This window comes from Puma concolor, chromosome D1, assembly GCF_028749965.1.
Source record: "Puma concolor isolate L17-30 chromosome D1, mPumCon1.1.hap2, whole genome shotgun sequence".
In the NCBI taxonomy this organism is placed as follows: domain Eukaryota; kingdom Metazoa; phylum Chordata; class Mammalia; order Carnivora; family Felidae; genus Puma; species Puma concolor.
This window is the reverse complement of record NC_141676.1, coordinates 58,298,654-58,316,236: the sequence shown is the minus strand read 5'-3', so window position 1 is coordinate 58,316,236 and position 17,583 is coordinate 58,298,654. Positions and strand designations below refer to the sequence as shown.

Below are 17,583 nucleotides of genomic sequence, written 5' to 3'. Positions count from 1 at the left end.
AATCACTTACTTGAAAGATCAAGAATGATTGTGAGGTAATTGCTTCTCGGCCTTTTGGCTTAGATCAAGTGAAGAATGACTGTGAGGTAGCAAAGGTCAGTGTTAGTCCAGAGTAAGGCCTTAGTCTGTCAGAGTAAGAGGATGTGAAGACTAGATAGGAATGGTAGTCAAGAATGGTTCCCTACAGGAGGGGAGATTTTTCCTGGACATAGAAGAGGAATCTCATTAGCTAGACATAAGGAGTGGAAAGTTGCCCCCAGTAGCCAGATCATAGTCTAAGAGGAACATAAAAGATGCTTGTCCTGTTCTCCCTTTCTTTTTTTTTTTTGACAGGAGGAATCTGAGTGAGCTAGATCAGATCCAACGGTACTTCAGTCAGAAGCTCACCAAGCCTTTACTTCCCCTCAGTCCTCAGCCTCCTGCCGTCACGCAGTCCCAGGAGACTCATAGGGACCATCCTGGGCCCGGAGCTAGCAGCCTAGACCCTGACAGCCAGTGCCTTCTGGAGAAATCCAATAACCTGGTGTTGCAAGTCAGCTCCTTAATCACAGGTATGGCTCAGGGCCCCTCTTGTTGAGGAGTTATGGTCACTGGGTGCTATTCAAAAAACATCCCTCAGGCAAGCCCCTATGACAAATGAGAGACCAACAGCTTTCACTATATTATTTATTTACTGTCTTCCTTTTGAAAGGAGAGATTTAAAAGCATGGCACAGGAAATTGTGAAGTGGGAAGCACATTGGACTGAGAGGCCAGAGACCCAGGTCAGGTTCTTGGTAGGTTTTTGCCCAGACTTACGATTTGACTCAGCATACCTTTTCCCTTCTTGAGGATTCCCTAGTCAAAACAAGATGAGAGTGGATTAGGTGAGCTCTTTAGTAGCAGTTCTTGAACTTGTGCCACTCTACTTTCAGGAAAAAGTCAACTATAGACATATTTAAAATTCTAGTTCTCAGAGGCCAGAAGCCTGCATTTTTAGCAGGTACCTCAGATGATTCTAGATATTGGTGGTCCATAGTCAACCCTTTGAAACACCCCTTAAAGTGGTGGTCCTCACTCTGGCTGCCTATTAGAATTCTTGAGGGAGCTTTTCAAGATCCAGATGCCCAGGCTGCACCATAGGTCAGTTACAACAGGATCTTTGAGGGTGCAGACCCAGGCATCAGTGTTTTTCATAACTGCCCAGGTAATTCTACTGTGCAGCCCAGACAGAGACTACTATAGAACAAGTATTTCTCAAAGGTGCCTAAGCATAAGAATCACCTGGGGTGCTTATTCTGAAATACAAATTCCTGGGTCTTCTTCCATTCTATTGAATTAGAATGCTGGGTTAAGGCCTGGGAACTTATATATCAGGCACAGTTTGGGGAATTGTGAGAAATCAGATCAGTACCTTTAGCCATCATTTGGTGTCATTTTTGCTGAAGTAAAATATGTATATTGTACACCGGGATGAATAAGTTTAATTTTCTCTGTTTAAAGTGGAAAGAAGCCACTCATGACTGATATGAAGTACAAACCTTCTTCCTACCCTCTTTCCCAGATAGCTAACCTGTCAGTAGCCAGGGTTTCCAAAGTACATGCTATATTTGGCTTCCATTTGCTTGGAAATATTCAGTCATCTATTTATTGAGCACAAACTCTGCCAGGTACCACTATGTTACTGGTTCCAGGAAGATGGACAAGACAAGCATTATCTTTGCTTTCATCAAGTATACATTCTATAGTCAACTGAAGAAACTGTCCCCCAGAAAGAAAGGATAAGAGCAGAATGGAGGCTTGTTTGGGGTAGAGGTGAGAGCATAGAGAGAACCTCTTTAAATGGGTATATTAAAAGAGGAGAGAGAAGAGAAATGAGGATTGAAGCTGGAGGACCTTGAAGCCAAGTTTGGGAGTTTAATCTTTATCCTGGAAGAAAATGGGGAGTTCTAAGCAAGGTGATGACAGAAGGAGAACTGACTTTTATAAGGAGAGGATGAATTTTGAAAGGGAGAGAGGACTAGATCGAAGAAAACAATTTAAAAAAATTTTTTTTATGTTTTTTAAAATTTATTTGTGAGAGAGAGAGAGAGAGAGAGAGAGAGACAGAGCATGAGTGGGGGAGGGGCAGAGAGAGAGAGGGAGACACAGAATCCAAAGCAGGCTTCAAGCCCAATGCAGGGCTTGAACTTGTGAACTGCGAGATCATGTCCTGAGCCGAAATCGGACGCTCAACTGACTCAGCCAACCCAGGCACCCCTCAAAGAAAGCAATTTAAAAAAATAAACTTCCCCAGCCTCCATCGTGTCTTAGTACACTTTGGAAGAAGTCATTACACAAGTAGGTACCAGTGAATCTTGAGAGTGAGTTACTGATGGGGAGGAGGGGGTCTCATTTATGCCACATCTGTGTGCCAGGTCCTTTGCTGGACTCTAAAAATGCAACATGAATCAGATATGTGGTCTGTGCCTTTAAGAAGCTCACAATCTGATGGGGAAACATACACAATAGCATCTTAAATGCTTCCTTATAGAACAAAGCTGTATAGCCATCCCATCCAGCTGGTGCACCTAGGAAGGCTTCCCAGAGGAGATGCAGTAGAGCAGGGCCTTGAAGGATGGACTGGTATGTAAAAAGCAGAAAGACACCTCCAAGACAGAAAGGATAGTTCAGGCCAAGGGATCAGGATTGACTAACCTTCCTGGTTCCTGTTCCTGTTTGCAGGTAGAGATGTTCCATTTTCATACATCTACTCACTCCCTTTAAGACATGAAAATTGATAATGTATTAAATTTAGCCAGCACCTCCCATAGGCTGAGCACTCCCATCAGGTGCTATGAGGGAGATGTGACCCCACACCCCGAGAGTCAAATCTGCCTCCCAATTCCTAACATTCTCTTCTTAAATAATAATGTAAACAAACCATTTAGTAGTTCTATTTATTAACTTATTCCCTCCCATTTAATCACAAAAACAATTTGAAATTACTGGTAGTTTCCATTTGTTGTTTATATATGTGCCACAAAGTGTGTGCTCATTTATGTGATGTATTCTTTACTATAACCCTGTGCAAAGGATGGTGTTAATAACATTTTAAAGATAAACAGGTTGAGAGAGGATGGTTTGCTCATGACCACAATAAGTGACAGTAGAGATTTGAACCCAAGACTGACTAGCTCCAAAAACTTCTGCTCTTTCCATAATGCCATCCTCCCTCCATTTTCTGTGTAATAAACCTCCCCTACTTTACCAATTGGGTGATAGATTAATTGCTTTTATTTTCCAAGTAAAATATATAGTTTTAATAACTGTCATCAAATAGGTAAATAAGTAGATTCTCATTTGGTTTTTAATATAGGTAATTACTGAAGTAAATGGAAGCATGAACATGCCTACCAGGACTCCTAGCTCCCAAGAATTCCTGAGCATGAGCAGACAGTCTCTGAAAGCATTTCCACAGATGTGACCACAACTATAAACAGATTAGATTTTGGTCCTCTGATGTTAGAATAAAGTGCTAGAAATTGTACTGCCTTGAATATAGTTTCACTGACTTGGGTGGATTAACGATCTTTAAGATTTTTCAAAGTCTGATTGCAAGAATACATCTGAAGCTAGAGCCTAGCTTGGGAAAGTTGAGTGGTCTGTGGCCCTACCTTGTAGTAAGAGTGATATCTGTTGCTGTTCAGATCTGCAGACCATCACCAGGAATTCTCAAGCATCTTTGAGTTCTCACCAAGCCAGGAGTAGAAGCGGAGAAGTCCCCACCCTACCAGATGCTCAGGACACAGGGGCCATGCAGGAACGAAGAGCAGCTCCCAGTATGTCATTGGCACAAGTGATGGATGAGGGCAGAAACTGCCTAACTCCCCCTACTCTTGAAGAGACTTCAAGCAGAAGAGGACTGCTCCATGAGTCCCTGGGGCACACAGTACCCGATACAAGGATGCAGAGCAGTGAGGAAACTGAGGCAGACCCAGTCTACAGCGATGAGGACTATGAAGAAGACATCATTGAGCCCAGGACCCTTAATGACATCACCACTGTGACAGACAAAACTAGCCCTTGGTCCAGTTTCATGTCAGACACAAGTGAGATCATCAGCCTTCAGCCTGATGAGGTGCATAGGGAAGGCCCCTCTTGTCCTTCAAAGCCTTTCCCCAGAGAGGAGCTCAAGGGTAAAAGCAGCCCTCTGTCCAGCCCAGGAAGAGCTGTCAACCCCCACCTGCTTAGGCAGGGTTCTCCTAGGCAAAGTCTTGTTGCTTGTGAGGGTGAAGCCTCTCAGGCAAGGGATGGAGAGCCTGCCTTAACAGACCCGCAGCTCATCTCACAAGTAACACTCTCAGGAGCCCAACAGAGCAAAATCTCCATGGGACTGAGCTCACCAAGAGCAGATCAGGACCAGGAGCCCAAGCCAGAAGCCCAGACTGAGAATGAAGCTGCCTCCACGGAGCTAAGTGACTCTGCTGATAGCTTTGAGAAATTCCCTCTCAGCCTAGCCTCCCAGAGCAGAAAGGAAAGCCATCAGGGCCTACCCATCAACTGCCCTGACATCCATCAGAAGCAGGCAACATCTGGATCAGAGGTGTCCACAAGGCAGAGTCTCCTGTATCCTTTGGTATTTCCCACAAGTAGTCCCTTACGCCATTTCTAGCATTTTGGATGCTAGCACTTAGGCCAACCTAGTGTGTGCGTGAGTGTGAGCATGAGCAGTGGCCTCCCTCATGGAATGCACTGGGAGATATAGGAAGCTCCTTCCTTCACAAGACTTGCCGGTCCTAATAAGGTGCTATGATGCTACTGTTAACCCCTGCCCTCTGAAGCATAATGTTTTGAATTAGGTTTAAGTGTTAGTAGCATATTCATTGGCCTGGCCCGGCCTGATTTATTGAATTAATCTATTAGGTATTTTACACTTGAAGGCAGGGCTCTGGATGTAAGGAATGAGACCATTAATCTCAGTTGAAATAGAAATGGAGGGTGCAGAGAGAGGGAAAGGGAGAGTACTAGCAGTGATTATTTACTATGTGCCAGGCACTTTACATACCTTTTCATTCCATCATTGTAAGTCCTGAAGGTATCATCATTTCTATTTTGCATTTAGGGAAACTGAGGCCCAAAGTTATAGTGACTTGCCTAATACTTCACTTTTTCAGAAAAAGGCAAGTAATAACAAGGAGTAATACAAGGAGTAAGACAAGGAGAGAGGAAGTGGGCACAGTTGAAATGGACTTGCCCGACTCCCCCTACCGCCCAGAAGGATAGTGTCAATGGAGAGAAGGGTCACCTGCCATTCCCCCTCTTCTTCCTTTGAAACACAGATGGCCCTGTAAAGGGAAAAACTACCTAGACCCATCGACAGCCCTCATATCTGTTGCCTACCCCACTGAGCAGATCAGTTCACCTGGCATCCCAACGGCAAGCAAGGGTTACTGCACAGCTACCAGTGAAGGAGGCTGCTTTACTGAAGAGATCTTTCTCTACCCGAAGCCAGGGGGCCTGTTTTTGACCCTTCTAGACCCATTTTCTTATTATTTGTGTGACTTCAGGCATACAATTTAACCTTTCTGAGCCTTAGTTTCTTCACCTATAAGATGGGGGCAGTAATCCCTTACCCACCAGACTGTACACTCTCTAGGTAGGTCAGGGACCTTGTCTTTTTCTGTGTCCCCAGCACCAGACATTACACAGAGAAGGGATCAGTAAATGTAGATTGAATTGAACTATCCTAATTTCACAAGATTCCTGAGAAAATCAAATGAGTGTGAAACATTTGTACATACTGTATGATGTGATTCTTATTGCAGAGCAGAGAGAAACTAAAAGGTAGAGGGGTAGGGATTCAGAAAGGCTGAAACTATGAAATGGCTGGAGGGTGAGCACTGAAAGCAGACCACCTCCAGTGGAGTTCCTTCCTAGCCTCACTCAGCCTGGGTTCTGACAATGCTGCCTTTACAGTCAATTTAGTTGTGCTCAGAATACATGGTTTGTGCTGGAGCAGTCACATGTGACCAAGTCCTAAGGGTAGTGCTCTAATTCAGACCTTCCCAAGTATTCATCCTTTCAAAAAATGGGTATTGCCAGGCTTGGTGCTCTCCTGAAGACAGATTTGAAGTAGACTTTACCTTAAGAAGTTCCTATCATGAGGCAGGAGACAGGCAGTGATAGAATTTATTGTTCTAGGTGTTGTGATGAAACCTGGACAAAATGCTAGGGAGCAAGAGGAGGAAGCTACCACAACACTGGATGTATCCCAGGAAGAGAGACAGTGGAGCTGGACCTCAAAGATGAATAGACATCCTGTAAACAAACGAGAAAATTCTAGTTATAGTGAACTGTGTATGCAGAGGCATAGCCAGGTGAAAGAGCCTGACCTGTGGGGAGCAGTTCACTCTGCTTAGAGTCCAGGGGTACATGAGATGGTGAGCGGTGAGGCAGGGCTACATCTTAAAGAGCCTTTTATGCCTGGCTAATCTAATCTACATCATAGATGGGAGAGAATTAGGCGCAAGGAAGAGAAAAACAAATACAAAGTAGACTTAGAGAGTTCTGTTACAAGTTGCTAGGTAAGTGATGTCATTGACTGGATAGGGACTAGCACATAAAGACAGATAGTTTTGGAGGAAGGTACAGATTTCCATTTTGGACATATGCCTACAAGGCATCCAAGAGGAGGCCAGCTATAAAGGTAGGTGTCTCCGGAAATAGATAAGGGGAGCAGGCAGAGCATGGAAAAGGAGAACCACCCACACAAAATGGAGCCTTGAGGATACACTTCATTCAGTAGATACTTATTAAAAACTTACTATGTCCCAGGTACTGTGCTAGGTGACAGGAACATGACTGAAAAAGAGATGAATAATCTCTGCCCTCTTGGAGCTTAAATTCTAGCATGGAAGAACCATGATAAAACAATTTGAACCAGAACCATATTTAGCTTATTGAACAGAAACAAAAAATTGGAACATCAAAGTAGTCCCCTCCCAAACTGAATCAGTGCTTTGATTGAACAAATATTTTTGGAAACACCATGTTCTCAGCACAGTACTGGGTACATCTAGTACCAGGAAAAGTATAAGATGTGGTACTTGACTTCTAGGGCTCAGATGCAGACTGGGTGAACCAGCTATATCCACAGACAGCCCCTCATGTAGAGCCCTCATTCCTGGATGTTGGCAGAGGACAACTGGGAGGACCAGCCTCCTTCAGTGTCAGGCATCTCCCTCCAGCCTAAGACACTGTCCTTGGGGCCACCTTCCAACCCAACCCTGTCTGACTGGCTTCTAACGGGTCAGTTGTGGGTCAGCAGGACCTCAGCAAGTATCATTTAAATGTTGCTGCGTACCAGTCTCATGCAGGGCTCTAGGGAAATAATGAGGGGAAGGAGGGATCACTGAGGTCTAACATTCAGAGAGGAAGGATTTTAACTGACCCTTGCAGAAAGTATAGACTGCGACTTGTTAGGGGTGGGCAGGGCCTTCCAGACAGAAGGCACTACTGTACAAGAATAAGTTGGACAAGTAGGGATGACTAAGGCCAGTGGAGATGCCAGTCTGGCAAGGGGGGCAGATTTCAATGTATCTGTGCCCCTTAACTACCATTATAGCCCGGAACCCATTGTGGTGCCCAACTTCTTTTTGCCTCCTCAGCAGCTGGAGGCCTCCCTGCGGATCCTTTCACTCTCTACAGCTTTGCCACCGCCAGTCATAACAGATCAGGTAAGAGAACAGCTGGCTGACCCCCCTCTCCTAGAGTCCTCATCTCTTCCATGAAAGCATGGGCATAATGCAAAGCTGCCCCAGGCCAGATTCCTGAAAAGGCGGCAGCAGTGGTCACTCTCCAAACTTGTGCTGAGCACATTCTGGGGGCCCAGAGGTGCACAAGGTGCTCAGGAACAGTGAGGAAGTGCAAATGAGTTAAGAGCAGGGCATCATCAGTTAAGATGATATGTGGAAGAAACAGTGCAGAAACATTAAAAATAAGACTCAGCCAAGAAATGAATACTGAGTGCTTTGGGAGCTCCACTAAGCCAAAGGTGGGCTTGAGCAGAGGAAGCTTCAAGCAGGAGATGCAATGTCAGCAAACTGTGACAGATGAGTTAACATCTGGAAGAAGAGAATATCAGAGATATACCTGTTGTTGTTTACAGAACACCTTGTAACCATCATTCATCCGAGCTGGGTGGTTGGAACCTGGGTACAGATCCCAGCTCTCCTCTTTGCTGCCTTGGCACAGCTCTGGACCTTTCTTACAGGTGGCAAGAAAATATTAATAATACTATAACTACTTTTGTAATCATTCAGCATATACTTACTGAGTACCTGTATCAGGCATTGTGCTAGGTTCTGAGCATACAGTAGTTAAGACAAATTCCCTGCTTGTGGAGTACAAACAGTAAACAACAAAAAAAAATATTGACAGATTGTGATGAGTACTAGGTGTTCTGATAAAGAACAGGGTCTCTGAGGAGGCAGTATTTAAGCTGAAAGATGGTGGTCATGGTGGTGCTTGCTAGGCACTGTTCAAAGCACCTTATATTAACTCTTTACATTCAGCAACCTAATGAGGTACATGTTTTATCTCTGTTTTTAAAGATGAAGAATCTGAGGCACAATCTAGAGATTAAGTATCTTGGCTCATACAGGTGTTAAGTGATAGAGCAAAAATGGGAACCTAAGCACTCTGGTTTCAAAATCTGTGTTGCTAACTACTATACTTAGAAGGAGCCAGGGGTGCCTGGGTGGCTCAGTCAGTTAAGCATCTAACTTCAGCTCAGGTCATGATCTCACAGTTCGTGAGTTCAAGCCCCACATCGGGCTCTGCGCTGACAGCCCAGAGCCTGGAGCTTGCTTCTGTGTCTCCCTCTCTCTCTGCCCCTCCCCCGGCTCACACTCTGCCTCTCAAAAATAAATGAAGATTAAAAAAAAAAAAAGGAGCCAGCCATGTAAGAAACTTGGAGAGGAGTATTCTAGGTTGGAGAGAACAGCAAATGCAAAGTCCCTGAGGCTGAAAGAGCTTGGCATGGTCTAGGAACTGACACAGAGCCAGTGGCACTGGAACATAGAAACTGACATAATGAGGCCAGAGGGCCCAGAGCACACAGGACATGTAGCCACGAGAAAGAGTTTAGATTTATTCTAAATGCTAAGATATCCTTTGAAGTGTGTTAAGCAGGGGAGTGAGATCTGATTTAAATTTTAAAGAATTCACCCAGGGTGCTGAATAGAGGATGGGTTGTCTTTCAGATTTGGTAGCATGATGGTCAAGAGTAACTGCAGTGATGTATTGGAGAAAAGAGCCAAAATAGTGCCTGTGTACCAGGCACTTATTCTAAATTCTAGGGGTGAACCAGGCATAAAGCTCTTGCCTCATGGAACTTAAAAAAACAAAACAAAAAAAAAGATAATTTCAGAGAATAATACATACTGTGAACAAAATATATTAGCCTATTAATTGTAATAGCTAACTCATATTTAATGCTTATTATGCAACAGACATAATGCTAAGTGCTTTCATGTATAAGCTCATTTAATTCTCCCAACAACCCAGTAAGATGGGATATTGTTATCCCCATTTAAAAAAAGGAAAATTGAAGCTCAGAATTTTCCATACAGACCACAAGATATTATTTCTATTTTATATAGAAACTGAGACCCATAACAGTTAAGTCACTTGCCCAGGGTCTCCCAAACAATAAGTGACTTAAAACATATGATTTAAAAACTCTATGCTTTCCATCACACCACTTTAAAATCATGACCCTTGACTTAAGGTATATTTTTCTAACCGATTTGCCTTTATATGGGTTTCATTTTGTACTTAACACTTAAACATTTTTTATGCTCTTCCAGAGCCTACTTTGATGACCAATTGGGTCAGTCCAGAAACATCTTGAGAGCCTGGGGGATAGTCCTAAAGAAAAGCCATCAGGTGTCTGATCCCTTGACTAGTTTTCCTTCTCCCTCAACTTCCCCAGCACCATTTTGAGGACATCTCATTTATTTGGCACATGGATCAACCTAAATTCTCATACATCTTAGTTTTTATCAGGTTTGTAAATCCTTCCCAAAAGAGAGGAGAGATACCAGTCCCGACCCAGGAACTCTGCATCTTTGTGGCCTTTATTCCTACTCCGGTTTGTGGTCACCAGCTCCTCTCCTTCCTCTTGCATATCCCATACGTACCCATCAGGAGTTATGCTAGAGTCACAGACCTTGATCCAGGTACCAAGCACAAGCTTTTGAGCAAGGCACCCATGAAGTGAAATACTGAATCTGCTACTAAGTTAATTAAGGGATCTTGAGCAAGAGACTTGACCTTTGAGTCTCTGTTTCCTTATACATAACATCAGGCTAATGAGTCTTACCTAATAGAATGATGGCAAGAACTACCCTAGAGGAAAAAAGTAGACACTGTTGGTTCCCTTTCCCTCTTCCTTTCCCAGCCAAGTGGGTGAAATGTCAGTGAGTCACACCCCCCAGGAAGGGAGTCTGTGAGCCACTTTGAGCTGTCATCTCTCACCTGCCACACAGACCCGCCGTTCCTTCTTTCATATTTCTGCCTTCATGATGTGCCAACTCCCAGGAATTTACTGTCTTTGATCTATTATAAGATAAAAGTGTGGGAGAGGGAGAAATACGAATTTTCACTTCAATTAAAGGACATGTCTAGTTCTGAGAAGATAACAAGCCTCATATATTTTTCAGCTGTTTTTCTTTCTTGCTCACAGCAAAACTCCATTGTTTGTGTGCTGTTCTCAGGGCCACCTCTCTCCTCAGGACCTCATTCTGGGTCCTAGTTAGGGTAACCAGACATCACAGTTCACCCAAAACTGTCACATTGAAAGTCCCAGGCCCAAGAAACCTCAGGAGGTTGGTGGTCCTCACTAACAATGACCCTCTCTCACGATTTGATGCATTCATAGCAGCATATTTTCTGAATCTGGTGCTCTTGGTTGCTACCCAGTGCTTGGTAACCTAGGAATCAAATAAAGTATGTATTTAAGGCACTAGCAAGTAGAGGCACCAAAAGCTAAGAGAAAAAAAAAAAAAAAGTAAGGATTACATGTATTTTTTAAAGCATTGAAATAGTTACCATGGGATAAATCAGAACTTTCACTTCATTATATTTGTTTTATTTTTTTTTTTTCAACGTTTATTTATTTTTGGGACAGAGAGAGACAGAGCATGAACGGGGGAGGGGCAGAGAGAGAGGGAGACACAGAATCGGAAACAGGCTCCAGGCTCTGAGCCATCAGCCCAGAGCCTGACGCGGGGCTCGAACTCACGGACCACGAGATCATGACCTGGCTGAAGTCGGACGCTTAACTGACTGCGCCACCCAGGCACCCTATATTTGTTTTAGATCTAATTGTGAATTTTATTTGGGCAGTGGCACCATAATCTTCTCAGCTTACAGTCTCTGAAGGCCTTAAAAGTGGCCTCACTTTGAAGAATTTAAGACAAGAAATATACTTTTATATTTACCCACATACTATTTCTGGTGTTCTTCATTCCTTCTTCACATCCTGATTTTTTCGCTCCATTTCCCTTCAGCATGAAGAATTTCCTTTAGAATTTCATGTATTGCAGGGGCGCCTGGGTGGCTCATTCGGTTAAGCGTACGAATCTTAATGTCGGCTCAGGTCATGATTTCACAGCTTGTGGGATGGAGCCCCATGTGGAGCTCTGCACTGGCAGTGCAGAGCCTGCTTGGGATTCTCTGTCTCTCCCAGCTCAGCCCCGCTCCCCTGCTCACATGTGCATACACACTCTCTCTCAAAATAAATAAACAGGGGCGCCTGGGTGGCGCAGTCGGTTAAGCGTCCGACTTCAGCCAGGTCACGATCTCGCGGTCTGTGAGTTCGAGCCCCGCGTCGGGCTCTGGGCTGATGGCTCAGAGCCTGGAGCCTGTTTCCGATTCTGTGTCTCCCTCTCTCTCTGCCCCTCCCCCGTTCATGCTCTGTCTCTCTCTGTCCCAAAAATAAATAAAAAACGTTGAAAAAAAAAATTAAAAAAAAAATAAATAAACATTTAAAAAAAAAAGAATTTCATGTATTGCAGACCTACTGGTAACAGCTTCAATTGTCTGAAAATATCTTTATTTTGCCTTCACTTTTTAAGGATATTTCTTCCACTGGATATAGAATTCCAACTTGAATTGTTTGTTTTAGCATTTTAGAGCAATCATTCCATACTCTGACTTACATTGTTTCTGATGAGAAACAACCATCATTCTTATTGTCGCTGCCCCAAATGTAATGTGACCTTTATTCTCTGTTTTTAGGGTTTTCTCTGTTTTTCAGCAGTTTGACTACAGTGTTCATAGTTGTGGAGGATAGGGGAGAAAGAACACATAGGTCTATTCAGCAGTATTAGCAATGTTTTAGTACTTAGGTTTGGTTCTGTTGATCTTCAAAAACAAAAGAGCCAGTTATTTTACCGGCTGAATGAGTTTATTCTGGAATAGTAGAGGTATTGCACTTTGGGAACAAGCAAACTATGGTAAACCATTGGCACATGTGCAAAACAGAGAGGGGCTTGCTTTTATAAGAGAGAGAGGAGGAAGCTGGGAGGGGCTTTTCAGCTGAGTTCTCCTTGGCTGAGTTGTTGCTGGGCCAGGAGAATTCTTCCTTTTTCCTGCTGGGGTATGTAAAGTAAGATTACTGTTGAGGAATGCTAGGTCTGCTTCTTACAAGTGACTCCATTTTAAGTGAGGTTTCCTTTATTTTCACAGTTGGGTTGGGTTGTGGGTTCACAGATGTTCATTTTTATTCTGCTTTATAATTTACATATGTTACATAGTTTGTTATGTTACACAGTGAAATCACAAATTTGTATGTAACTAAAATTTTAAGAGCGATTGAATGGTGAAAAATGGAGACACAAGCTCCTGCCATAAATCTGCCTGTGAATGTGGAGCGGGGAAATAGAATAGTGGCCGGAATAGCATAGGCGATAAAGATACAAGGTTTTGTTTTATTTCATATGGGAATGGCTACAGCTTTCTTTATGCTAATGCAATGATCCAATAGAGAAGAGGAGAAGGAGAAGGTGCAGGAGAGGGAGAGAAAATAGAAAAGATGGTCCCTGAGTCAGAAGGGGCATGGGATCCAGAGCACATGTGGAGGTAGCCTTTTGAGAGGAAAAAGAAAACTCACCCTGTAGCATGGAGGAAGATGGAGAAGGTCGAGAAGATGGGTGCTAAAGCAAGTAGGATTAGAAATTTGGCGGTAAGGTTTCCCATTTGATGAAAGCTTCTATTTTCTTATCTTCTGTTCTCTGTAATGTCTCAGGCCCTGTCAGCAAAGTGAGAGTCGGGGAAGGGAGGGCAGGAGCCTTGTCCTGTACCCTCATTTGGGAATTTCATCTATTCTGCCTCCTCCTAAGGCTGGCCTTGGCCCTGAAGATTGAAGAGAAGCATTTTGAGAGGCTGCTGGGCTCTTCCTAAGGAGTGTCCTAGGACTGCTGTGCTATAGCTAACCTGCTGTAGGGCCAGGCACACAACTCATCCCTGCAAAAGGAAGGAGCTTGTAAGTGCTGGCTCAGCTGCTCTGGCCTCACCATCTAAGGGAAGGCCTAATCCTTCACTCCAAGTTGAAATGATGTCCCAGAGCCCAGGAACCTCGCAGACAGTCTCCACTTTCAGCATCCGTGAAACAGGTTTTTTTCCTGCTCCTTCCCCAACAGTATAGTCGATCTAGGTCTCTGTGTGACATTAGTCAGTCAAGTCTTCTGATCTTTCTGAGTCTGTTTCCTCATTTGTCAGATGGGATTATCAGGCCTAACAGGGAAGTTGTAGAATGCCAAGTGCCACACAGAGAGGGTATAGAGGCCAGCCCTTAGCTCTCCTAGTCATGACTGCTTCATCTCCGGTTGTCACCTCTTCCAGGAGGGGAGGAAGATGGGAGGACTGCTACACAGTCAACCAGTGGCAGTTTCATATTACTTGTGAATCAGGTTCTGCTGCCTCTGCTTTCTCTTACCTCTCCTGATAAAGTACCTCTTCACTGGGACAGCTTCTTGGTATTTATGTAAAGTTACTTTTTTTGTTGTTTTGTTTTTTGTTTTTTACTGTAAAGTCACTTCTGATTCTGTTTGCTTAACTGCTTGTGGGCAAACTAGTTTTATCAACTTCCTTAAAGGGGAGGAAGGAGGTAGAAGATGAGACAGCAGTATTTTACATCCTGTTTTCCCCAGGTTTATGTCCTTTGCTCTTATAGATGTTTCTTTGGGAAGATCTCAACCACTCCCAAATACTTCAGTTATTATTTACAGTTTGACGACTCTCAGATCCTTATTTTCAGTCTAGACTTCTTTTCCATGCTACAGACACACATGGATCCAACTGTATCCTGGCCATCTTTTCCTTGATGTACCTCAGACAGTTCACTATGTCCCAGACTTGAACTTGTCACCTTCCTTTGCTTCCCCCACTCTGCCATCTGCATTCCTTATCTCTGTAAACCCAACTACTATCATGTGGCTACTTCTGCCAGAAGCATAGATATCATCTTCCCATCCTCTTGCTCCTTTATCCCCCATGACCTGACCGAGAGCCAGTCTGCTACCAGGGTCTGTTAATTCTACCACCTTTTGTATCTACTCGCTTCTCACCATCCCATTATCTAGTCTCAGTCATCTTCCTCATGACTCTTTCTGACTAGTCTCAGTCATATCCACTCTTTCACGCCACTGGAAGGGAGAGGGACTCTTCAAGGTTGCCACAAAAACTTTATTTATTGAAAAACCCATATTCTTAAACCACTTATCAAATCTGAGTGCCCAATTTATTTGACCTCAGCGGCATGTAACATAATTGATCTCTCTCCTTTAAACACTTTCTTCACTTGTTTCTAAGGTATCAGTTCCTCTTGGTTCTCCACCTCCCTCATGGCTGCTTCTGCTCAGCTACCTTTACTCGTTCTCCCTTATGTCCCCTACTTGGTAATATAGGAGTCACCCAGGACATAGTCTTTATACTTCAGTCTTTGCATTTGCTTTCTAGATGACCCCATCTGATCTCAAAGCTTCAAGTCCCCTCTGTTTGCTGACAACTGCTGATGGTTATCTTAGCTCGCATTTCTCTTGTAAACTCTAGACTTGTATGTCCAACTGCCTACTCAGCAGCTCCATTTGGATATCTGAGATACTCGAATGAACACTCACTTCAGATTTTATTCCTCAGATCTGTTCCTCAGCCTTCCCCATCTCAGTTAAGCAGCTACTCTATGCTTCTAGTTCAGCTGTTCAGGCCACAACCCTTGGAATCACCTCCAGTGCCTCTGTTTGCAGTCCACCAAGAAATTCTGGCAGCTCTGTCTTTAAAATATATCCAAATCTAACTACAGTAAAACCTTGGTTTGCAAGCATAATTCATTCTGAAAACAAGCTTGTAATCAAAGCACTTGTATATCAAAGTGTATTTCCCCATAAATAATCAAAAGTTAGATGATTTGTTCCACAACCCAAAAATATTCATATAAAAATGATTTCAGTATTGTAACATAATACAAAATACAAAGAAAATACAAAATATAAAGAAAAATAAATTAACCTGCACTTACTGTTGAAAACTTCATGGTTGGTGTGAGGGAGACAAGAGAGGAGAGTTATTGTGTAGGACAACTTTCACTATCACTAACAGAATCACTGCTATCTATTGGCTCAGTGGAATATTTTTCTTTTTGGGCAACAGGAACTTATCCAATGACACTTGTTTTTGTCTCCTTTTGAGGAGGCAGTGTGACATTGCATTGTCGTTAAACAGATTCATCACTCACACTGCTACAGCCTTGTTCAGGTTCTTTCTTTTCTACAAAATTTTACACTCTTTTCCACATTTTACACATCTCCCTAATCTCATGTGAAGTGAGGGATTCCTCTGCCTTTTTCTCCTCCTCTGCAGACGAGATGCAGACATAGACTTCTTATAAAATCTTGCAATTTCAGCCACTCGTGTAACTCGTTTATACTTCTTGATGATTTCCTTTACTTAAACTCCACCATAATCATCTCCTTCTTACTGCCTTTCTTTCCAGCCTTTTTCTGCATGGGGGCCACTGTACATGCTCACATGGATGTTGACTATAGTACAGTATTAATAAACTTGTCATATATTGTATTTAATGTAACTGGCAATAAGGCAGCAGAGGAAAGGGTCTCTCTCTGCAGACACCCTGACCTAGAATGAAGCAAAGCATTCCTAAGGTTACTCTTGTATGGAAAAGCAAAGGACGGTCCATGGGTGCTTTGAAGTGACAAAAAATACACTAGTGCCAGTTGTGGGCACCTTCCAACATTCTGAAAAATCACTGATCTCTGCCAAACACTGCGGCCTGAGACCAAGCATCTGAGCATGGATCACCCACAATCCCACAGCGAGAGAGGGAGGAGAGACAAAGAACCATTGGCTCAGTTGTGATGTGATGTTCGGCGTCATGTGCTACTTGTATTGCAAGACAGTGCTCATTTATCAAGTTAAAATTTACTAGAAAGGTTTGCTTATCTTGTGGAATGTTCTCAGAACAAGTTACTCGCAATCCAAGGTTTTACTGTATTTGTCACGACTCCAGCCATTTCCACCCTGATCTAAACCACCATTACCTCTTGTCTAGATTATTGCAGGAGTCTCCTCACTTGCCTGTCTGCTTCTGCTCTTGCCTCTGGCAACCCATTCCCCATACAGCATCTGTTAACCTTTTAAGATGGTGAATAAATCATGTGACTTCTCTGCTTGGAACCCTCTAGTAACTTCTTATTGGTGACTAGGAGAGCCAGAATTGGGCCTGAGGACATGGAGACCAGAATGTAGGAAGGTAGTTTGGGCCTCAAACTTGAAATATACATCTTCCGGCAAATTAAAAAGCCATAGTCCTGAGTCAGGTGCAGGAGAAGACAGAAGGCCCCTTCCCTCAGGACCTCATAGTTCCCCAGGGGAGCCAGCTTTATATCTCAGTCCACCAACTTCATCAAGTGCCCGTCATGCTTAAAGAACAGGACCTGGTACTACAGGCTTTGCCTTCAGAGAGCTGACAGTTCCTAGTGGCCTCCAAACCACTCACTTTCTAAATGATATTAGCCTACAGTAATACTTAAATAAAACAAAACAAAAAGAATGAATATAGGGAAAGGAAGACAGCCACAAGAGTGGCTTGAGTAGAATTCAGCAGAGATGAAGGAAAGGCTTTACAAGCTGTGGATCTGGAGAAAAGAAACCTCTCAGAGAATCAACAGATTTGGCAACCTGGAGGTACAAGCAGTATATGCTAGGGAGGAGGTCAGAGGTAGCGAAAGATTGGACTGGACCAGAATAGGGTAGGATAGGAATCAGATGCAAAGAGCAAAAGTAACCTGTCACCTTAGCCTTGGTCTCTGCCTGCCTACATGGCAGTTCCTTACCATGAGATGGGCCCTGTCTTGTTCTCAGTCTTGCTGTCTAAAGTCCAGGCTCTACACACATCATGAATGAGCCCTCAGATTTTTTTTTTTTTAATGCTTTTTTATTTTTCAGAGACAGAGTTGGGGAGGGGCAGAAAGAGAGGGAAACAGAGGATCTTCGCAGGCTCCATGCTGTCAGTGTAATGGGGTTCGAACTCACAAACTGT

At 43.5% G+C, this 17,583-nt stretch overlaps 1 protein-coding gene across 11 annotated transcripts in view; it reads left to right on the top strand.

Moving 5' to 3' along the window:
* C2CD3 (C2 domain containing 3 centriole elongation regulator) overlaps positions 1-17,583 on the top strand; it is a 146,983-nt gene that overhangs the window by 121,597 nt on the left and 7,803 nt on the right. For 9 of the 11 annotated variants that reach the window (XM_086678279.1, XM_086678277.1, XM_086678282.1 and 6 more), the window contains 3 exons: positions 334-551; positions 3,668-4,586; positions 7,585-7,696. In XM_086678279.1, the coding sequence (XP_086534405.1) occupies positions 334-551; positions 3,668-4,586; positions 7,585-7,696 (1,249 nt within the window). Of the gene's footprint in view, positions 1-333; positions 552-3,336; positions 3,508-3,667; positions 4,587-7,584; positions 7,697-17,583 lie in introns of those variants that run through there. The other 2 variants (XM_086678286.1, XM_086678285.1) reach the window with 2 other exon arrangements.